This window comes from Pongo pygmaeus, chromosome X, assembly GCF_028885625.2.
Source record: "Pongo pygmaeus isolate AG05252 chromosome X, NHGRI_mPonPyg2-v2.0_pri, whole genome shotgun sequence".
Lineage (NCBI taxonomy): Eukaryota > Metazoa > Chordata > Mammalia > Primates > Hominidae > Pongo > Pongo pygmaeus.
This window is the reverse complement of record NC_072396.2, coordinates 41834743-41858612: the sequence shown is the minus strand read 5'-3', so window position 1 is coordinate 41858612 and position 23870 is coordinate 41834743. Positions and strand designations below refer to the sequence as shown.

General features: G+C 37.8%; 1 protein-coding gene across 13 annotated transcripts in view; it reads right to left on the bottom strand.

The window, feature by feature from the left end:
• USP9X (ubiquitin specific peptidase 9 X-linked) overlaps positions 1–23870 on the bottom strand; it is a 147363-nt gene that overhangs the window by 5845 nt on the left and 117648 nt on the right. For all 13 annotated transcript variants that reach the window (XM_054470706.2, XM_054470708.2, XM_063660268.1 and 10 more), the window contains 10 exons: positions 20969–21159; positions 15740–15913; positions 12609–12750; positions 10655–11408; positions 9986–10109; positions 8747–8972; positions 8110–8239; positions 3789–3974; positions 2227–2447; positions 2052–2140 (listed from right to left, as the gene is read on the bottom strand). In XM_054470706.2, the coding sequence (XP_054326681.1) occupies positions 2052–2140; positions 2227–2447; positions 3789–3974; positions 8110–8239; positions 8747–8972; positions 9986–10109; positions 10655–11408; positions 12609–12750; positions 15740–15913; positions 20969–21159 (2237 nt within the window). The remainder of the gene's footprint in view (positions 1–2051; positions 2141–2226; positions 2448–3788; positions 3975–8109; positions 8240–8746; positions 8973–9985; positions 10110–10654; positions 11409–12608; positions 12751–15739; positions 15914–20968; positions 21160–23870) is intronic.

The following is a 23870-nucleotide window of genomic DNA, read 5'->3' as shown; positions in this document are numbered from 1 at the left end:
ATATTGTTTACTGAATGAACTAAAAGCTCATTATGAGAAAATTATTTTCACGTTTGGGCCAGTGATTCATGTAACAGTATCTTACTAATCTGATTATACAAAAGTGTAATTCCCACATTTATTCTAGCACGTATGTCTTTGCCATTATCACTTGCTCTAATCAAACAAGAGCTAAGATGTGATTAACTGGTTTAAAACTGTAAGTGTTTACAGTATTTTCTTTTTTTAAAAAATAGAGGCAAAATCTTGCTATGTTGGTCAAGCTGGCCTTGAACTCCTGGTCTCAAGCAATTCTCCTGCGTTGGCCTCCCAAAGTGCTTATTACAGGGGTAAGCCACTGTGCCCAGAAATATAGCATTTTTAAAAAAGAAAATAGTAAAAGTTAGATTTCATTAAAATCCACTCTGAAAGAAGCTTTCAAATCCTATGAACATATTTAGAAGAGCACTGAATACTGCCTGAATAAATGACTATAATTCTGAGCTACTATCTTTTGTGTCTCACAAAAATTGATTTTTGGTTTAATGCTATTTTTACAGTATTTGTTTGAAATCTATTATGGTAAATTTGGAGATAATTTGAAAATACTAAGTTGCAAATTCTGGCTTTCGCAATCCCCACTAAAACTCCAGATTGTAACTTCTCTTTAAGCATTTTGTTGTTACAGAACTTGTTTTTAAGTTTGTTTTATTACCTTGGCAAATGGGAGGCAAACTGCAACATAGACTTTGAATTGTTTTCCCAAACAAACTATTATACTATCTTCCATGTGGGAAGGGAAGTTCTAAAACCTGGCAGTGCTGTCAACTAATACCATAATTTATCATCAATTATATAACTCTTGGGATTAAAGATAATATATTCAACTTTTACTACAAAAAAAACCCCAAAAACAAATAGAAAAATTCTAGTGAAAGTTTGAGGGCCAGTTAAGCTGGATAACCTTAGTTTTTATGGGGGGAAAAAGTTAACATTGTAAAAGTTCTCATAAAAACTAATTATAATTGATCCCCTCATTATTCATGAATTCCACATTTGTGAATTTGCTTACTTCCTAAACTTTATTTATAACTGCAAAATCAATCATCAAGGTGCTTTCTTGGTCATCTGTGGACATATACAGAGCAGCAAAAATATCAAGTTGTCCAACACAAAGGTTCCTAGCTGAAGTCCAAAAGAGTGTCATTCTGTCTTGTTTCAGCTTAAGCTGTAAACAAGTGTCTTTCTTCATGGTGTATTTAGTGCCACATTTTCCACATATTTGTGCTTCTGTTGGTTATTTTTATGTTTAAAATGACCCCCAAGTATATAATGTTGAAGTGCTATCTAATGTTCCTAACCACGAGAAGGCTGTGATGTGCCTTATGGAGAATGTGTTGAGAAGCTTAAGTTCAGGCTTAAGTTACAGAGCTGTTGACTGTGAACTTTATGAGTCAACAATATGTATTAAATGACTTTAAGTAGAAACACACATAAAACAAGGTTATGTATTGACTGGTTGATAAAAATGTAAACAGAGGCTTATAGAAACCTAATTCTGTATTTCCTCCTAGGAGTAATGGTTCAGTATTTGCTAACTCAGTGTCTGTGGCGACTTTACAGAATATAAATACCATGAAAACTGGAAACCGTACTTACCTAAAGACTTTTTACATATACTATTATACTTCATGTGACTAATGACTAAGTTACTTCAAGTGACTATTTCTAAAACAAATGTAATCTAATCATAAAATAATCCTCGGGCATCATTAATGAAATTCAAATATTTACCAAATGCCCAAGCTAGCTCCTCCTTAATTAAAAAAGTCATTCTAAAGAAACAGGCTTATTAAGTATGAAACTTAGGCAGTGAGAAAAAAGAATAAAAAAGGGAATAAAATTCTGAGGAAAGGGGGAGAACTCGTTATTTACCCTTGTCCTAGGTTTAAGATACAACATTCACTAGAACTCCAATAGGTTAAAAAAAAAAAATGTGGTGACTGTCAATTTCAGTTAACTCTAACGCCTGGGCAAGCCTAATTGTTTCCAGTCACAAAAAGAGTATCCACCTGTGAGTTTGCCAGGAGTCCTCAATCAGTAAGATTTGCAAAAGCAGATCCAAATAGGGCCGCAGTTCATAGGTATAGGAATATGCAACCTAAAAACAAGTAAGACATGGTGAGTAACTTAATGAAAGGAATAACAAATCAAATTATAAACATACAAATGTTATTTTCCTTTTACCTGCCAGAGAAGTTCACTGAGGACAGTAGATGAGAATTGAGGATTCTCCCAGCAGCAAAAACGAAGCAATTTGACGGTTTCCTCTGAATTACTGCAGTCTTCAATGATTTTCTTCACATAACTTGTTCTCACAAATAAAATGTCTGCCACATTCTGCTGAATTGGCATTATAGGTTGTGATAAATTAGGATCACCAAAAGGATTGGGAAGAGGAGGATTACCTAGAATACAGATTTGTCACCAATAAAAAATAAGCTTCTCCACAATAATAATACACAACTTTCACGACAGAAAACAGCTTATTTATTTATTTTTTTTTGGATGGAGTCTTGCTCTGTTGCCCAGGCTGGAGTGCAATGGGGCGATCTCAGCTCACTGCAACCGCCACCTCCTGGGTTCAAGTGATTCTCCTGCCTCAGCCTTCCGAGTAGCTGGGACTAGAGGTGCACGTCACCACGCCTGGCTAATTTTTTTGTATTTTTGTAGAGATGGGGTTTTGCCATGTTTGCCAGGCTGGTCTTGAACTCTTGACCTCAAGGGATCCACCCGCCTTGGCCTCCCAAAATGCTAGGATTACAGGCATGAGCCACTACGTCTGGCCAAATGTTTTATTTTAGAGAAATAACATTTTAAATCAAGTTTCCTAAGCACAACGAAGAAACTAACATTATGCATTATAATGATCAGACAGATATACCAAGATGTAAAAATGCAAAATCTAAATATAAAAAGTTAATTTTTTTTTTTTGGACACAGGGTCTCACTGTGTCACCTAGGCTGGAGTGCAGTGGCGTGACCACAGCTCACTGCAGCCTTGATCTCCTGGGCCGAAGTGATTCTCCCACTTCAGTCTCCTGAGTAGCTGGGACAACAGGTGCACACCACCACACCCAGCCAACTTTTTTGTTGTTAATTTTTAGTAGAGATGAAGTCTCGCCATGTTGCTCAGGCTCAAACTCTTGAGCTCAAGTGATCCTCCTGCCCTGGCCTCCCCCAAAGCATAGGGATTACAGGCATGAGCCACTGAGCCCAGCCTAAAAAGTTAATTCTTAAACTATTTCATAAACATGGTATCAACCTACGTCACAAGGAGACAGAAAAAAGATCCCCATTAAACACGTAAAAAAGGCACAGGGCTAAAATATTCCAAAGCAAAAATCTTCCTCCAGACTCTTAGTACTATATATGCCCAGCAGCATTTAAAAACTACCGTAAAGAGGGCCGGGCATGGTGGCTCACACCTGTAATTCCAGCACTTTGGGAGGCCGAGGTGGGCAGATCACCTGAGGTCAGGAGTTCGAGACCAACATGACCAACATGGCGAAAACCCATCTCTGCTAAAAATACAAAATTAGCCAGGCGTGGTGGTGGGCGCCTGTAATCCCAGCTACTTGGGAGGCTGAGGCAGGAGAACGGCTTAAACCGGGGAGGCGGAGGTTATAGTGAGCCGAGATCATGCCATTGCACTCCAGCCTGGGCAACAACAGCAAAACTCCGTCTCAAAACAAACAAACAAACAAACAAAAAAAAACTAGTGTAAAGAATGGAGCATTCAAATTTACCATTGATTGAAGACTGCATTCTTGAAGAGACATTGCAACAGCGGATCAGCTGTGACACTACTGAGTATAATTTGCCTAATTCAGCATACTGGTATTTGATTGGAGGACCTGGACCTTCATCTAAAGACACAAGCATAAAGGTAGCAGGTACACTCAATTTCAGAAGCTGTGTCTTCTCTGCCACACCTACAACAAAAAGGAGTGAAGGGAAGAAGAAAGAGAGGGAGAAAAATATGAGGAAAAAATTAAGATGGCAAGGGCTTCATGAATAAAACAAGTAGTTATACAAAATATCTTGTCTATAATTTTTATGACCAGAAAAATTTTGATTTGTAATTTTATCACTTTTACTTAGCATTCAGAGAATTATTTTACTAGAAAGGAAAACTCACCCATTGAGTATAAGTATTAACACTATTCAACAGTGACTATGACTATGACATTCCAATCACACTGGCTCACTGTAAGGAAGACGAACGCTTTCTTTCTTTTTTGAGACAGTCTCGCTCTCTTGCCAGGCTGGAGTGCAGTAGCGTGATCTCAGCTCACTGCAACCTCTGCCTCCCGGGTTCAAGCAATTCTCCTGCCTGAGCCTCCCCAGTAGCTGGACTACAGGCACGTACCATGCCAATTTTTTTATTTTTAGTAGAGATGGGGTTTCACCATGTTGGCCTGGGTGGTTCTCAATATCTTGACCTCGTGATCTGCCAGCCTTGGCCTTCCACAGTGCTGGGATTATGAGCCACCACGCCCGACCAGAAGACGAATACTTTCTACAGCCTGGAGAGTCTAAAGGGACTAACCAAGACTGCAACCCTCATTTGTAAGGAGGATGAAAACAACAAAATAACTGTATTAAATGAACTCTTTTATAAATTGCCTGCCTCTCTTCTTTCCTCTACAGCCAAACTTCTTGAAAAAGATACCTACATTTGGTCTCTCTACTTTCTCATTTTCTATTCCTCAACCCATGCCGATTTGGTTTCGGCCCCTCTTCACGGTAATAAGCTAAGGAGCAGTTCTCAAACCATAACCACTTCTTCCTCCCTGGATTCCTGATTTTCTTTCTACCTCTTTTTGTTCTTATTTGCGACTCCTCCTTCCTGTCTCTTAAAAACTGATGTTTCTCCAAGTTCCCATGCCAGGCTATCTTCTCACACTGATTTCCCTGGATGATCAAGCCCACGCTCACGGCTTTAATGTTCTAGATATTTTCATTCAGATGATTCAAAAACACTTCAAGACAAATTACTGTTCTACTGTATATCTCCATTTGGGTGTCACACACAGGCTCAAACTCAATCTACCCAAACTGAACTCACCCCTTTCTTCCCATGCATACATGTTTCTCCTCCTGTGTTTCCCCTCAGTAAATGGTACCACTATCCACTCACAGTTGTTCACGTTATAATTTTGGGCATCATTCTTCACATCTCTTCCCTGTCCCCTCCTTCTCTGAATATCCCATCACCAAATCCACTTATTCCACTTCTTATAAAAAACACCATATATCTATCTGTCCACTTGTATCTCCCTCACTGCCAGTTCTCCAGTACAGGTCACAATGATCTTATGTCTATAGATCATTTAAACACTCTCTGGGATCTTACTCCATTGCAATCCATTCCACACTGTGGCCACAGTGCTCTTTCCAGATGGTATTATCTGTTCAAAACCCTACAATGGCTCATCCAATGTCTCAGTCTCTCTCACAAGGCCTATTAGAACTGCATGATCAGAAACTCCTGCCATTCCCATCTTACATCAATTCTAGTCCGACTGGACAATTTTCATCCCATCCAATAAGCCACGCCAAGTTTATCAAGTCTTTGCATCTGCTGTTCACACTCTAGATGGAAAGCTCAACTAACCAATTCCCACGTTACGTTCCCCATTAAGTCTTCTGCACTCCCCAAATCCCTTCAGGTACCATGCCCCCCATGATGCACTTTGCATTTTCCCTATTACAGCTATTAACATATTTTATGGCAACTACATTTTTTGCTTCTATATCCCATTAGGCAATCTTATTTATTGCCATATTCCCAAAAACATAATAAAAACAGGTCCACAACCTCTTATCTGAAATCCTAAGATTCCAAAAGCTATTTTAATTTTTAATTTTTTTTTAAGATGGAGTCTCGCTTTGTCTCCCAGGCTGGAGTGCAGTGGTGTGATCTCAGCTCACTGCAACCTCCGCCTTCCAGGTTCAAGCGATTCTCCTGCCTTAGCCTCCTGAGTAGCTGGGATTACAGGCATGTGCCACCATGCCCGGCTAATTTTTGTATATTTAGTAGAGTCGGGGTTTCACCATGTTGGTCAGGCTGGTCTTGAACTCCTGACCTCGTGATCTGCCTGCCTCGGCCTCCCAAAGTGCTGGGATTACAGACGTGAGCCACCGCGCCCGGCCCAAAAGCTATTATTATAACAAGTTTTTTATTTTTATTTTTATTTATTTATTTATTTTTTTGAGACGGAGTCTTGCCCTGTCGCCCAGGCTGGAGTACAGTGGCGTGATCTTGGCTCACTGCAACCTCTGCCTCCCAGGTTCAAGCCTCAGCCTCTGGAATAGCTGGAACTACAGGTGCCCGCCACCACGCCCTGCTAATTTTTGTATTTTTAAGTAGAGATGGGGTTTCACCATGTTTGCCAGGCTGGTCTTGAACTCCATACCTCAGGTGATCTGCCCGCCTCGGCCTCCCAAAGTGCTGGGATTACAGGCATGAGCCACCTCGCCCAGCCCAACACAGTTTTTCATTAAGTTGGTGTCAAAATGTGTTTGGTGGGATAACCTAGCCCGAACTGACTAAAGGCTACTTATAGTCTTTATTTCTCCCTTCAGTATATTCATATTTTACTGTAGAAATATTAATGTGTTCAATTGTAAGTTGTTGTCTCAGACCCTGCTATAGAGATGTTGATATATGCACTGCCTTGCTTTTCTTAAATCCAAACAATTCTCAATCCCAATGCATATCTGATCTTAAGGACTTCATATTAAGGTTTACAGGCCCTACAGTATTTTTCAGCAGGAAAATTTTACAAGTAGGTTACATTATGGAACAATGATGTGTGCTTTGTGAACAGGCAATATCTAAAAGAAGAGTTGAACAGAATAGGATTTTTCTGAATGTCTAACTTTGGCATTTTTAAGTCTGAAATACAGATTCCACTTATGCTTGTCTGTGTAATAAATATTCTCTTTCTCATCTACAAATACCCAAATATCTGCAATTATGGAAAAGGTAAGGGAAAAGAAGACAAATTAAACAGACAAATGAAAACTACAATCTCCCTTATGTTAAAAGGGCCATGGATCCAATGGTGATTAAGTAAGGTCACAGAAAAAAACCTGAAATGACAGGTATGCCTGGATATAGAACTTCATTTTGGATATATGACTTTTTGGTTTGTTTGCTTTTTGTAGACAAAAAGCATTCTGTTGCCCAGGCTGGAGTGCAGTGGTGCAATCACGGGTCACAGAAAAAAACCTGAAATGACAGGTATGCCTGGATATAGAACTTCATTTTGGATATATGACTTTTTGGTTTGTTTGCTTTTTGCTTTTTGGAGACAAAAAGCATTCTGTTGCCCAGGCTGGAGTGCAGTGGTGCAATCACGGGTCACTATAGCCTCAATCTCCTTAGCTCAAGTGATTCTCCCACCTCAGCCTCCCAAGTAGCTAGGACTACAGGCATATGCCACTACACCCAGCTAATTTTAAAATTTTATTTTGTAGAGATAGGGTCTCCCTATGGTGCCTAGGTTGGTCTCCTGGGCTCAAGCAATCCTCTTGCCTTGGCCTCCCAAAGTGCTGGGAGTACAGGCATAAGCCACTGTGCCCAGCCCCTAAATTAATATTTTAAGCGAATATTTATATTATCCATAATTGTAGTTTACTTAAACAAAAACTTATGTACAGACCAAGTCTGCTATCTAAATTTGGTGAGTATCACAACCATTTGGGGACCTCTTTGAAAACATGGATTCCCTGACATTAGCTTTGGGGATGCTGATTCAATCAGTGTGAGAAGAGGCCTAGAAACCAGTATTTTCCAAAAGCAGCCAGATTTGGCACCACTGCATTAGGAGATTTAAAAAAAAAAAAATCAAAACACAGATTCTGACCTGTGTCTACTACAAAGACACATGCATAAACAAAGTAAAAGTTGAAAGTGCCATGTTCAGATAAAATTCACAACAGGTTTTATGGGAAATTGTTTCTACTTCAGATCAGATTATATTTCATCACTTGACCTAAATGACTTCACAATTTAATATGATACATCAAAACAGAATTCTGAAAAACTTAAATTCTTACCTAAATTGGCATACATTACAAACAGGTTGAAATACTGCTGTAAATGACGCCCATGCTCTGAAACTTCCCTTCTCAAGAGATTTAGTACTGCTCTTAGTAAGTGATCACTCAAGCTTAAGTTGTCATAAGCCTGTAAAGGATAAAACATTACCTGTTTTACAGCAACAAGGTATATGTATACTTCTACTTGCATAAAAAGGACATGCACATATGCTGATACAGGCATACATTTATGGAAGGACTGATCACACAAACTAAACTATTTTGCTTCTTGGGAAAGGGAATGAAGATCAGAGGTGGATTTCATTATAATTTTTCACACTTGTAATTTTTTAAAAAATCTAAGACTATTTAAAAAACCTTCAAAATAGGAAAAAATCTACTTAACAGTAAACTTATAATTAAGCTACTGCATGTAACTGAACTGAAAAAATTCTCTTACATTTTTAAAGAGCCAATAATTACTATTCATTGCTATGCAGTAATATTAAATGAAACTCACTGACATCATATTGTGTGTGTGTTTCTGTTAGGTAAACATATCAAGTGGATGCACGTATGTTTGTGACTTCGACTTCCAGGAAACACAATTTATTTGTAAATATCTCATCATTTAGAAAGAAAGCTGTGCAATTACCTGACTAGAAGGTCCAGGAGAGGCAAAAGGTGAAGGACATGGCCCATCTTGCAAGGAAAAATGTGCAATAAAGACTATAAGTTTTGCAAACGCACCCCTCACTTCTGCACTAGGGCACTCCAGAAGGTATTCGGAGAAGCGATTTGAAACATTAAAAAGGACGTTATGAGCAAACCAAAAACGTACATTCTTGCTGTGACGAAGGAGAATACACAATGCATCATACCTAAAATAAAACAAAAAAACCTATGACTATTAACTCAATAACTTGTTCTCTATAGTAAAAGGATGAGTCTCATTGAACCAAAAAAAAGACAAAGATCTTCCTCTACTGCTGGAGAGACAACCAGCAAAGGTTGCTTCTAATATTAAAACAATAGATAAATACTATGACTTGGTCTATTCTCTCAGAGTTACCAAACAGGTGAAAGCTTGTCCTCTAAAAATCCATTAACAAACTCTTCCTAGGTTCAATGACAAAATACCACCCCCTTATCTTGACATATTCCTGAAATGAGTAAGTACAAATTATTAAATCAATGTATTATAATGGCCTCTATACTTTCACAATTAGAAACTTAAGAAAACCATTTTAATTTTTTACCCTTTCAATCGGTGTCAGAATTCAATCTAGGTAAGCTAAAACCTAATAAATTTCATAAGTAGCTTACACTTTTCAGTCTCATCCTGTAATCTTTGGTTTTCTTTGAGACAGGGTCTTGCTCTGCTGCCCAGGCTGGAGTGCAGTGGCACAGTCATGGCTCACTGCAGCCTCAACCTCCCAGGCTCCAGCGATCCTCCCACCTCAGCCTTCCGAGTACCTGGGATTACAGGTGTGCGCCACCATACTTGGGTAATTTTTAAAATCTTATTTGAAGAGATGGGGGTCTCACTATGTTGCCTAGGCTGGTCCTGAACTCCCTCCCACCCTGGCTTCCCAAAGTGCTGGGATTACAGCTGTGAGTCACTGTCCCCCAGTCTCATCTTGTAGTCTTTGGTGCAGGGATGTCAAAGATATGATACAAGGTAATAAAAGCAGAAGTCAGCTTCTGAATAACAAAAGGCCATGTTTAGACTAAGTAACTATTTTAATATGATTTCTCTATTGTGACCCAGAGTTTTTATTCTATATTCCAAACTTCAAACAAAATTCTCTTGGTTTAGAAAAACATAAAGCAATCTATTAAAGAACCAAACCAAACATTAGTATAATAGGAATGAAAATCCAAAGCAATGTACCAATCACTGGCAGAGCCACGGACTACTTTCTTTGTGTGAAATCCTGTAGTAAAGAGGAACCTAGCAGCAAGTTGAATACTGATCATAGTGATTTCTTCTGCTTCAGGCAACAGGTGATCTTGCCCTATAAATAAAATGCAGATATAAAAACACATTTTTATTTTCCAACCCCATTTTCAAACAAGTCTGCATTTCCATTAATTTTGAGAAGTCCTAAATTTGTTAAGAACCCCTCTCAGGCTACTTTAATTTAGACCCATTTTTTTTTAATTTATTTTTTTGAGATGGAGACTCACTGTCACCCGGGCTGGAGTGCAGTGGCACCAGTTTGGGTCACTGCAACCTCCACCTCCCAGGTTCAAGCGATTCTCCTGCCTCAGCCTCCGGAGTAGCTGGGACTATAGGTGCATGCCACCATGCCTGGCTAATTTTTATATTTTTAGTAGAGATGGGGTTTCACCATGTTGGTCAGGCTGGTATTGAACTCTTGACCTCAGGTGATCCACCTACCTCGGCCTCCCAAAGTGCTGGGATTACAGGCGTGAACCACCACACCCGGCAATTTAGACTCATTTAAAGTGAAAACATTAATTTTATGAACTTAAACATGTTGACGCCTACTAGAAATTATTCTTTATTACTAAGAAGCTAAACTCTCTTGATACTCACCGGGAGGAGGGTTTAAGTAAACGCCATTACATGTAAGCAGTTTTTTCATAAACTGAAAATACTCCATACTGTACTGCATTCGGTTATGCATGAATTGTACGTTCTGTTTCCGTACACTTCTCTCAATGGCTGATGGCATAATAATCTGATGAGGTCTGGTGGTGATAGCAAGCTCTGATATATATCTTATCAACTCATCATCTTGGTCTATTGTGTCCATTCGTTCATAAAAAAGTATATAAGCATTCCACCACCTTTTCTGGCGCCTGTATGACATGCGCTTCATCATGTGATCAAACACTTCTCCCATGTACTCTCCACCAAAACACTGGTTTTTCATTTCTTCGTCATCATCCATTTTACATTCTGTTACATCACCATCATCAAATTTATACCAGCGATTTCTCTCACCATCTCCACCATTCCTTTGGATGATGTAAGAATAATAATGCCCCCCACTCGCTTGACCACTGTGTACAAGCACACCCACAAGTCTGTATTTTGTGCTTCCTGCTGTCTCACTTTCAGACTGCTCACTCTGTTGTATCAACTGACTCTCTGGGTTTACATTATCCCCTTCCAGCTTTGCGACACCTGCAACTGTGTAAGGTTCCATGTCCAGCTCTCGAGGAAATTCAAAATAATCATTGAACTTGATTGCACATTCTCTTTCCCAGTCATAGTCAAATCGCTTTAGTTGTATAGCAAGAACAGGAGGTAATTTTTTAATCAGTAAGCGCTTTACGGTATCAACCTAAAATAAACAAGACAAAGTTACCAGATGTTCTATTAAAATCCACAGGAGAAAAAAAAAAAAAAAAAAACCCAAGCAAACTTTTAAATGATGTTAAGACTTATCTGAATTTTTAAGTATAAACAAATATATGACAATGAGCATAATCAAGATAATCCTATCAGCTGATTTAAATGCTGAAATTAATAATATGCAAATGGTAAGCTGTTGACTGGTTTCTGTCATTGTTATCTAGCCATTATTACCTGTTTGATGTTTACTGTTGTTCCCACGAAGGTGGTTTCCTATGCACAAACCAAAGAACTACAATAACAATAAGAGTAGCTAATATTTGTTGGGCAATTAAGATGCCAGGTAATATACTAAGTGCTGCACAAGTAAAAACATACCGAATCCTTACAACCTTCTCAAGTGTGTACTACTGAACCTTAAAGATGAAAATTAGTAATCACAGAGACGTCAAGTAACTTGCCTCAGGTCTCAGGAGCTGCAGGTGGCAGGCAGTATGGCTTTACAGCCCACAATCTCAATCTTTAAACTTTAAGACTTCTCTAAGTGGTGCATAAGGCCAAAACAACACAAGTGACTTGAGGGTGAAAGGGTTTGGGAGCTCCCAAAGATATACCTTACTCATTACTATAATGCGTGTGAATCATCTCTCTCAAAGAACTGCTAATAAGTTTCCAAAATAAATGGTTTTATAATATAGGTGATAAAAGAAATCTTATGGGCCACTTGACTAGTCTAAAAGAAATCTTATGTGGTTCAATAAAGTAATTAATGGTTTCAGCAAATGTTTTGGTCTTGACAAGTAATCCTAATCCTGGACATGACAGGAGAAATGTTTTCCTCTATCAGCTCTGTATCTTTGAGGGGTTCAATGGCAATTTGTTTCTCGGTAGAGATGGAAAATGTCTGTGTAACTTATATAAGAGAATGTGCTATCATGTTATGACTTTTAAAATTATTCACTCTTATTTACCTATTTTTATCTTATTTACCTAGCCCCTTTGGCACTACTTTTTTTCCTTCCTTGCCAAACCTTCTATTAGTTATCATATTGACTACCTTCTCTGCTACCACTATACCAAAGTAGGAGGAAATAAAAATAGGGTGACTTGTGAGGATGAACCAAAAAAACCAATTTCTTCTAAATCCATTAAATGTAATCAAAATTAAACAAAACTGGACAGCCCGTACCTTTTTATTGCATTTTTCACAATGATATGCATTTGCACCTTCTAGTAAATCTCCTTTGACATACTGTTCCAAAGAATCAAGAAGATTTTGGTGATTTCTAATGTCTACGTTTAGGGTCGTAAAAGATTCTTCACATTCGTACCTAAAAACGATTAAAAAAGAAAGGATTTATCCCTTAGTTTTGCAAACATTTATTTAGTTATGGACTTAATGTAAACTACATTTGCCTTTTTTTTTTTTTAATTATCCTTTACTACATTTGCCTTTTTTTTTTTTTTAATTATCCTTTAAGTTCTAGGGTACATGTCCACAACGTGCAGGTTTGTTACATATGTATACATGTGCCGTGTGCTGCACCCATACATTTGCCGTTTTTATAATGCGAAACCTGTAAGTCATAGAATGTTAGCAATAAAAAAGTTAACTTGATCAAGATTATTAGGTGAAATGGTATTTTAAAGTTGAATCTGTCTGGGCTCACAGCTTAATCTCTTTGTAGTATACAATGCTGCTTCTAGTGTTGTCTGTTTAGACAGTAATTCATGCTGAAGCCAAAGCATGAATTTATTAAGTTCTGAAAAATAAACTACGAATAAGCTAAATTTTTATATATTCTTTCTTTTCTGTGATGGAAGCCTTAGTAAAGCAAAAGTTTGAACACACAAATGAGTACAGGATTAGCAACCTGAGAAGGAGCTGGAATCCCAGTTTATGGTCATTTTCTAACCAAAGAGACTTTCCAATTTCTGGTGAGACACATGCATAAATGCAAAACAAGGGATGTGAGGAATACATTATTAACCATTAAATCATTCAATGGATAGACTGAGAGTGCTTTCTATGTGTAAAAGCACTGAGGGATATTCAATGTTTAAGATAAGTCCCTTATTTAAGGAATTTTAAACTCCGGAAAAAAGGTACACAAAGGCATTTATAAATTGTATGAATGGAATATAAAGCAGGTATTAAGCAAATTGCTACTATATAATCAGTGAACAGCCCATAGAGGGAAAAAAGTTAGATCTTAGACTACACTTCAAAAGGAGGATATTCTTCAACACCTATAAAAAGAAGGTGTTCTAACACTAGAGGACAGCAAAGTCTTTCTGTAAAGGGCCAGATAGTAAATAGCTTAGGCTTTGTGAAGCATATGGTCTCTGCAGCAACTACGGATGCTCTTTGCTTATGAAATGGCTACAGCCCAATAAACCCATCATAAATTGAAAATATCATAAGCTGAAAATGCATTTAATACACCCAACCTACCAAACATCATAGCTTTAGCCTAGCTTACCCTAAATGTGTTCAGAACACTTATATTAGCCTACAGTTGGGCAAAATCTTGTAACACAAAGATTCGTGTAATTCAATGAATACAGCACTGAGAGTGAAAAACAGAATGGTCATATGGGCACTCAAAGTAGAGTTTCTTTCTTGTTTGTTTTTAATGAGGTGAGGTCTCACTCTGTCACCCTGGCTGGAATGTAGTGGCATAATCACAGTTCACTGGAACTTCTAACTCCTGGGCTCAAGCGATCCTCCTGACTCAGCCTCCCAAGCAGCTGGGACTACAGGAGTCCACCCCCATGCCCAGCTAGTTAAAAAAATAAGACTAGTTTAGCTGTTGATCAGGTATAAGGATCTGAGTTCAAGACCATAATCTTTTGACATTTCACTTGCCAAAGAAAACCAGTGATTTCCAAATAATTTAGAAAATTGTCTAAAACTAAGGAGAAGTGACATGAACAAACGACCCCAAAGTTGACTGTTTTTATCACTAATTAAAAACAAGGTTAAAATTTTATTTTATTGTTCACCTAATATAAAAGGCCTTTCAAAAGGACTAAAAGTTGCCTAGGCTAAGTGAATAAGTATATTCCCTAATTATGAATGAGTGTTAAGACTATAACTTGCTAGAAATTTCTCATTTATATAATATTACCTCTCCCCCAATCATCTCCTGGTAATCAAAAACAAAACACCCCCACAAACCACATGTGTACTCAACCCATGACTATATTTTAATACAGTTTGGATTGTAGAAAATACTATCTTACTGTGACATTTTGGTGAAAAACGATTGCAAATCAACATTAATCCATATTATAACAAGTCCCAAAGTAAAATTTCCATATGACAGGCATGTATATTTATCAGTAATGAACTCATTAACTATTTCTAATAGAAGTCCTTAAACAATTTTCAAGTCAATTTGTTTTGTCAATGTTTTTCTTGTAAAATCTTTTTTTTTAACAATAGGTTTGATATGTTTTGTATACAAATATACCTTAAAGATAATGACAATAATCAATGCTATTTTAAAAGTCATTATTTCATTTGTATAGGAAATACTACCACAGCTTTGTTATCTTCTAAACTTACTGTATTTACACTATTATAATAACTCAAGTTCTAAGATAAAGGGCAAATTTATAAGTAACACCTGTAGCTATATGCAAAATGCCATTTTATTTCCCCACGAATAATCTTCTGTAAAAAAATATAAGAGTAGGCCAGGTGCAGTGGCTCACACCTGTCATCTCAACACTTTGGGAAGTTGAGGTGTGAGGACTGATTTTGAGGTCAGGAGTTTTGAGACCAGCTTGGGCAACAAGAGATCCGATCTCTAAAAAAATTTACAAATTAGCCAGGTGTGGTGGCACATGCCTGTAGTCCCAGCTATTTGAGAGGCTGAGGCAGTAGGATTGCTTGAGCCCAGAAGTTCAAAGTTACTATGAGTTACGATCATGCCACTGAACTCCAGCCTAGGCAACAAAGAGAAACCTTGTCTCTTTCAAAAAAGAAAGAAAGAAAAAAAAAGAAAGGAAAAGAAAAAGGAGAAAGGAAAAGAAAAAGGAGAAAGGAAAGGAAAGGAAGAAAGAGACTGTAAGAGTATAATATAATAAAATGGCTAAGAGATCAGGCAGAGTAGAAGGAACTAAAAGTTAACTGACAAAAACAAAAAAAAGCCCCACAGCAGTAAGGTATGCACAGTATATAAATCATTCTGTTTCAGGTATTTAGTAATCAGTGATATACTCCACTTTTGTATGTAAGTACTAGTAAAAATTTTATTTTTGTTAGTATATACATGGTACAACATATACTTTCAATGCGTAATTAGTACTTACCTATGTGGGCAGCCTTGGCAGATCTTCTGATCAGCAAAGGAACCTCCTAAGACTTTACTTAGCATAGCTGGATGTCCTAAAGCTTTTAAAGCTTCATCTAAACTATCCACCAATGAATTAAAAAATTCTAAAGCATCGTGTTGTTCACGCAGATTAACAGGCTCACCCCAAAGCCTAAGAAATGAATGAAATAAAACATGTAACATGTAACATTCACAGAACAATATATACAACTATATTTTTCAGGGAAAAAAAAAGCAACAAGACCACAAACAACAGGATATAAAACCGAGATTTTTATTCCTCAACTACATGGAAAAAGTAGAAAAAAAAGAATGTGCTTTCCCTATAGAATGTAGTGGGGTAAGAGAGAGAGCCTCACAGTAAAACTAGTACTCTAGTGGCAAAGAACTGCCACGAAACTAGTGGTGTAATTGATGGATAGTATGGCACCAGGAAGGATGGTTGCTTCAGGTGATATGGCACATGCATGCATTTTGAATCCAATTAAAGATACTATTAAGATGAGGTGGTGGATCTCACTCTTATGTGGATGTTACAATCACTATTTTATTTCTTTAATTTTGCTTAAATTTTGGATTATAAATAATAAAAAGATCAGATCTAGTTACTCTTAAATTTATTTTTTTCCCAAGTGAAGAGAGAAAGGTTTAACTTGTTCTAGAGTTAATCTCTTGAGTAATTTAAGAAAAGACACCATCACTACATACCACAAAATGAGAACTCATACTGCTAAAACTCAGGCACTCCTGGAAACTATCAATAATACCTGATTTTGTATATACAGAATAATGTACATAGAGAATTTAAGTGTATTTGTTCTAAGCAAGAAATGACATTTTAAAGTATGCAAGAACTGTGTTTATACTTTTGTAAAACCTTTTCTACATAGCAAATAATCTGATCTCTATTATATTTTAGACAAGTAAAAATTTGTATATAGTAAGTTTAAAGTCAAATATATTATTTGTTAAAAATCAGCTTGTTTCATTACTGGAAATTACACCAGTCCGTTCTATTTACTTTCAAACCATACTCAACTCCTCAAACTTTCAAACATGTAATCAACTAATTTCAAAAGGGAAAAGGTACACTTTATAAAGGAGAGATCTGTTAAGACACCAAGAAATCAAAATTAGTATCACTTATAATTAAGTGGATAACACATGCCTCCCAATACAGTGCAGTGAGAAACACAAAACATCAATTATGTAGTTTTATTGCCCCCACTCCCTCAACATTTAACATAAAGCTAATCATCAGGAAACAATCACACAAATCAAAAAAGACATTCTGCAAGACAACTGGCCTGGACTCTTTAAAAATTTCAGTGCGATACAAGTCACAAGTTAGGGAGATTATGTTACATAAAAGGCAACTAAAGAGCTAACAGCCAAATCCTTGTGATTCCTTCATGAGTATCAGATTGGTATAGAAAGATAAGTTATAAAGACCATTTTTGGGAAATCGGAATATACACTGATGAATATTAGAGATTAAAAATCGTTATTATATTACTTGGATATAATTGTATTATTCATAAATAGGAAAACTGCCTTATTCTGATATATGATCTGTTATATGTTGAAGTATGAAGGGGTGAAGCATCATGTTTGCAACTTAACTATCAACTTAAGAAAAAAGGCCGGGCACGGTGGCTCACGCCTGTAATCCTAGCACTTTGGGAGGCCGAGCCGGGTGGATCACAAGGTCAGGAGTTCAAGACCACCCTGGCTAACACAATGAAACCCTGTCTCTACTAAAAATACAAAAAATTAGCCAGGCGTGGTGGGAGGCGCCTGTAGTCCCAGCTACTCGGGAGGCTGAGGCAGGAGAATGGTGTGAACCCAGGAAGCAGAGCTTGCAGTGAGCCAAGATCGTGCCACACTCCAGCCTGGGCGACAGAGCGAGACTCCATCTCAAAAAAACAAAAAACAAACAAACAAACAAAAACTTAAGAAAAAAATAAACCAAAAACCAAGTACACATATGGCAAGATAAGCAAATATGGCAAAATGTTAATTAGTAAAACCGCATAAAGAATATAACATAAAGGTGATAATTATACCTCTTCTTCACCTTTTCTGTAGGTTTGAAACTTTTCAAAATAAAAAAGTGGGGTGAGGAAGTGTAGTTAACGAACCCGCTTGTATCAAGAGTAGATTATATGTCTAAAGTGTGGATAATCCAAAGTGCTAGTCTATACAAACCGAGCTCCACTAGCACAGGCAGTAACTGAAAAGTCAAAAAAGCAAAGGCATTACAAGAGAAAAAATTGTAACTGAATGACAAGACGAAAGTTTAAAAAGTGTAAGCTTCAGCTGGGCGCAGTGGCTCACGCCTGTAATCCCAGCACTTTGGGAGGCTGAGGCGGGTGGATCACCTGAAGTCAGGAGTTCAAGACCAGCCTGACCAATATGGTGAAACCGGTCTCTACTAAAAATACAAAAATTAGCTGGGCATGGTGGCAGGCGCCTGTAATCCCAGCTACCAAGACAGGAGAATCGCTTGAACCCAGGGGGCAGAGGTTACCGTGAGCCGAGATCACACCACTGCACTCTAGCCTGGGCCACAGAGTGAGACTCTGTCTCAAAAAAAAAAACAAACAAAAACCCAGTATAAGCCTCTGTTTGTGTTCTTCAATTTGGAAGAGCATAAACAGAAATGCTAAAATAGCCTTAAGGCAGAGATGGAATTGGAATAACCTAGGGAAAGACAGAACTGAAATAGTCAGAGAGGAGGGAGAATGGTATGCTGGGTGATGGGACTAAAAGCAAAATGAGAGATGGGAGGGGGGGTGGTCCACGCAAGACACTAGTACAGAGTAAGCAGAGGGCCTAGTTAGGGGAAGAAAAGAAATTTATACTGCTTTGTCAGAAGAAGGGAAGGCGGATCAGAGTATCAGTGACCCTTCGTTCCCCCCTCCTCTCAGGTGGCCGGGAAGCACCTTGAAGGGATTCCAAGGAGGATTACTTGCAAAACAAAACAAACCAAACCTCACTGCTGTAAAGAATTATACCCCTTTTCATACACAGTAAGAGTTACGTGGTTGTACTGTAGTTATTTTAGCACAGTGCATGACGTAGTACTGACTTAAAATCAAAGGAAACAAGATAAAAAATGTAATCTGAGTTTTCTAACTTAAAAGAAAATGGTAAGGACAATTTTTCCTTTATAGATCTTTTCTAGCTATTAAATGAAAAAATAAAATATTGTTATTTTATAACCCTGAAGAAATACTGTATTAAGATAATGATAATCGGCTGGGTGCAGTGGCTCACGCCTGTAATCCCAGCACTCTGGGAGGCCGAGGCGGGTGGATTACCTGACGTCAGGAATTTGAGACCAGCCTGGCCAACACAGTGAAACCCCATCTCTACTAAAACTACAAAAAATTAGCGGGGTGTGGTGGGCCTGTTGTCCTAGCTACTTGAGAGGCTGAGGCTGAAGAATCGCTTGAACCTGGGAGGCAGAGGTTGCAGTGAGTCACGATCGAGCCATTGCACTTCAGCCTGGGGAACAGAGCAAGACTCTGTCTCCAAAAAAAAAAAAAAAAACAAACAAACAAAAAAGAGGCCGGGGGGAGCAGTAGCTCATGCCTATAATCCAGCACTTTGGGAGGCGGGCGGGTCACCTGAGGTCAGGAGTTCGAGACCAGACTGGCCAACATGGTGAAACCCCGTCTCTACTAAAAATACAAAACTTGGCCGGGCATGGTTGGCCCACGCCTGTAACCCCTGTAACCCTAGCTACTCAGGAGGCTGAGGCAGAATTGCTTGAACCCAGGAGGTGGAGGTTGCAGTGAGCTGAGATCACGCCACTATACTCTAGCCTGGGCGACAGAGCAAAGATTCCATCTCAGGAAAAAAATAAAAATAAAAATAATAATAATAATTCATTGCTGTTAACATCGTAAGACGACAGACATTATTTATATGTCACTCCTCATGGAGATAAACATTACCCCCTATGAAGTAGCCTTGCCTATCCATTCCACGAAAAGAAAAATAATACCACAATCTGATCAAGCCTCTAGATCTCACAAGGTGTTTATAGAAGATGCAGGTGACCAAGAAAAACAGAAAATAATAAACCACCACAGGGATTCCATCAACGAAATTCAGACCGTGGGAAAATTTACAGGCTAAACTATTTGTCCTCCAATTCCCCCATAACTGTAAAGGGAAAAAAGGAACAGATGAATAATCAAGATCATTATCAACCATTTGTGGTAAATGGACCTCAACTGAATCTTATTTTTAAAAAAAATCAGTAAAAACCAATCATGAGATAACTCAGTTAATTCAAACACTGACAGAGATATTTGATATTAAGCAATTAAAAAAAAAATAATGGTATCATGATCATGTTTTGAGACAGACACTACAGACACATACTTAAGTATTTATAGATGGAACTAAGATTTGCTTCAAAACAATCTAGAAAGAAATAGGTAGGGGCCGGGCACAGTGGCTCACACCTGTAATCCCAGCACTTTGGGAGGCTGAGGTGGGAATCACCTGAGGTCAGGAGTTTGAGACCAGTCTGGGCCAACATGGTAAAACCCCGTCTCCACTAAATATACAAAAAATTAGCTAGGCGTGCTGGTGGGTGCCTATAATCCCAGCTACTTGGGAGGCTGAGGCAGGAGAATCGCTTGAATCTGGGAGGCGGATGTTGCAGTGCGCCAAGATCACACCACTGCACTCCAGCCTGGGCAACAAGAGCAAAACTCCATCTCAAAAAAAAAAAAAAAAAAAAAAAAAAAAAAGAAAAGAAAAGAAAAGAAAAAAGAAAGAAAGAAAAGAAAAAGAAAAAAAAATAGGTAAGAATATAGATTAAATGAGGCTGGCCACAAGCTGACTACTACTGAAGTTGGGTGACAAGTATACAGGGGTTCATACTACTTTTTCTACTTCTGTATTTATTAGATGTTTTCCTAATAAAAAGTTAATAATATGGTTAAGATACTAAAGGACGTTGCCCTTCCTTACTATGCCAGTTTCTACTTCTTCCTAAGGGGACCTAAAAAAAAAAAAAAAAAAAAAAAAAAAAGAAAAACAAAAAACCTACCCAACTGAGGACAGTTTGACTATTACCAGTGCTTAAAAAAAGATGCCTTCCAACGTGTCTTTTAGAGGTTTAATGTTAGTGTATTGAAATGTTCATTTTAAGAAGTATCTCTATTACTGTCCATCCATAGTTTACCTGAACTGTTTCCAAAATCCTCTGGGCACATAGTATTGCAGTCGAGAAGCAGCTAAATGACCAAAGATGACCTGAAGGTGTCTTAGGACACCAATGTTGTACTCTTTTCTATCTTCAGTTTTACTTAATGCTGGTTTATCTTCAAATTGTTGAGGATATCCAAATACATCATCCCTGGGATCAACATTGCTCTAGAAACCAAAAATTGACACCAATGAGCTAAAGTATAATAAAATACATTGAGACAAATGCCAAGCAGTTATTGAACAAATGATTTGTATTCCTATTATGCTCATTTCCAAAACACTTTTCAATTTATAAATTTTTAGTATTTAGTGTTTATCCCCACCATTTCACATATTAGTTATCATAACCAAATAACCCTGACCATGTATAAGAGAGATAAGATAATATAGTGTAGCGTTAGCATAGTAATTTAGACTGAACTAGACACAAATGCAGGCTCTACCACTTATAAGCCAAGTAACTTTGAGCAAGTAAAAACTACTTAAACTTTCTAGGCTTCAAGTTTCTTTATGTGTGAATGGGGATAATATATCCTTTGTGTAGCTGTTGTACATAAAATGCTCAGATCTGTCAATAAAATATACCTATATCAGTATAGTCATTATTTGCTTAATGACAGGGATAAATTCTGAGAAATGCATCATTAGGTGACTTTGTCATGTGAACATCAGAGTGTACCTATAAACCTAGATGGTATAGCCAATTGCTCCTAGGTTGTAAACTTGTACAGCATGTTATTGTACTACATACTGTAGACAACTGCAACCCAACGGTGAATCTGTGCATCTAAAAATAGAAAAGGTACAGTAAAAATACAACATTATAATCTTCTTGGACTACTGTCATATATATGGTCTGTAATTGTCTGAAACATTGTTACGTGGTGCATGACTGTAGTACTCTTCCGCAAATGGTGCTGGGTAAACTGGATAATCCACAGGCAAAAGAATAAAGCTGAGCCCTTATGAAACACTACATACAAAAATTAACTCAAAATGGATCAAAATCCTAAATGTAAGAGCTAAGACCACAGAACTGTTAAAAAAAAAAAAACATACGGCAAAAGCTTCAAGACACTGGATTTGGCAGTGATTTCTTGGATATGACATCAGAGGTACAGGCAACAAAAGAAAGTATCTGCAAATCACGTATCTGATATGGAGTTAATATCTAGAACATACAGAGAACTCTTAAAACTCAACAACACAACTCAATTTAAAAATAGACAAAGAAGATGAACAAGTAGCCAATAATAAGCACAGCTAAAGATGCTCAAAATCGTTAACCATTTGGGAAATGCAAATCAAAACCATGAGGAGATACTACCTCACACTCAATTAGGGTGTCAACTACCAGAACGAGCGAGTATAACAAGTGTTGGCAAGGATATGGAGAAACTGGAGCTCTTGTGCAATGCTGGTAGGAATGTAAAATGGTGCAGTCACTCTAGAAAACAGTTCCTCAAAAAATTTGGCTGTATATGGTGGCTCATGCCTATAATCCCAGCACTTTGAGAGGCCAAGGTGGGTGGATCACCTGAGGTCAGGAGTTCGAGACCAGCCTGGCCAACATGGTGAAACCCCATCTCTACTAAAAATACAAAAATTAGTGGGGTGTGGTGGTGCGTGCCTGTAGTCCCAGCTACTCGGGAGGCTGAGGCAGGAGAATCGCTTGAACCCAGGAGGCAGAGGTTGCAGTGAGCTGAGATAGCACCACTGCACTCCAGCCTGTGTGACAGAGTGAGACTCTGTCTGAAAAAAATAATAAAATAAATAATAAAATAAAAATAGCATCACCAAATGATCTAGTACTTCCACTTCTGAGCATATACCTGGAAATATTGAAAGCAGGACCTCAAACAGCTATTTGTATATCCACGTTCATGGCAGCCTTATTCACAATAGCTCAAATGGGGAAGCAACCCAAATGTCCATCAACAAATGAATGGATAAGGAAAATGTGGTATATACATATAATAGAATATTACTTAGACTTTAAAATGAAATAAGCCAGCTATGAAAAGGCAAATACTGTATGATTTCACTTATATGATCACTTAGATGAGGTATGTAGAGTAGTCAATCATAGAGACAAAAAGAACAGTAGTTGCCAGAGGCTGTGGGGAGGGAGAATGGGGAGTAGCTTAATGGCTACAGTTTCAGTTTTGCAATACGAAGAGTTTTGGAGATGGGTGGTGGTGATGGTGTACAACAATGTAAATGTATTTAATAGGACAACTGCACATTTAAAAACAGATGGTAAGTTTCATGTTACATGTATTTTACCACAATTTTAAAAAAAGACAGAAGTAGTGGTGTAAGATATAACATGAAGACAGAATTCCTAAAGGTCATAATCATACAGCAGCTACAAAGAAGAATTTGTTTTTACATTTAACTATCTTTCAATATTCCCTGAATTGTATCTGATCACTCTGATATAGAAATAGACAACAACCAGTCCCTGCCCATGAGAAACTTATACTCTAACAATGGAAACAAAAACATAAGCCAAAAAAAACCAAAACCCAAAAAACACCACAAAAACTCCCACAGTACACTGGGGTGCAGAGACAACATGGAGCAGAGGATACCATGAGAGTAAAAGTGGTACACCTTATTTGAAATTGTAATTATATTTTGTATGCCTCATTTACTTCTTGCCAGTACAATTACCTATATCTACTTGTGTTTAACTCAATATCCCAGGTATATGATGGGCTCCAGAACTGGAATTTGAATTACATTTTTTTCCCAGAGCAGTGATTTTTAATCAGGTATGGGTATAAGTGTCCTTTATGAAGCTTTTTTTAAAAAGTAAAAGTGCTCAGACCCCAATCCCTAGACCATCTGGCACAGCAGGTCTAGGGAAGAGT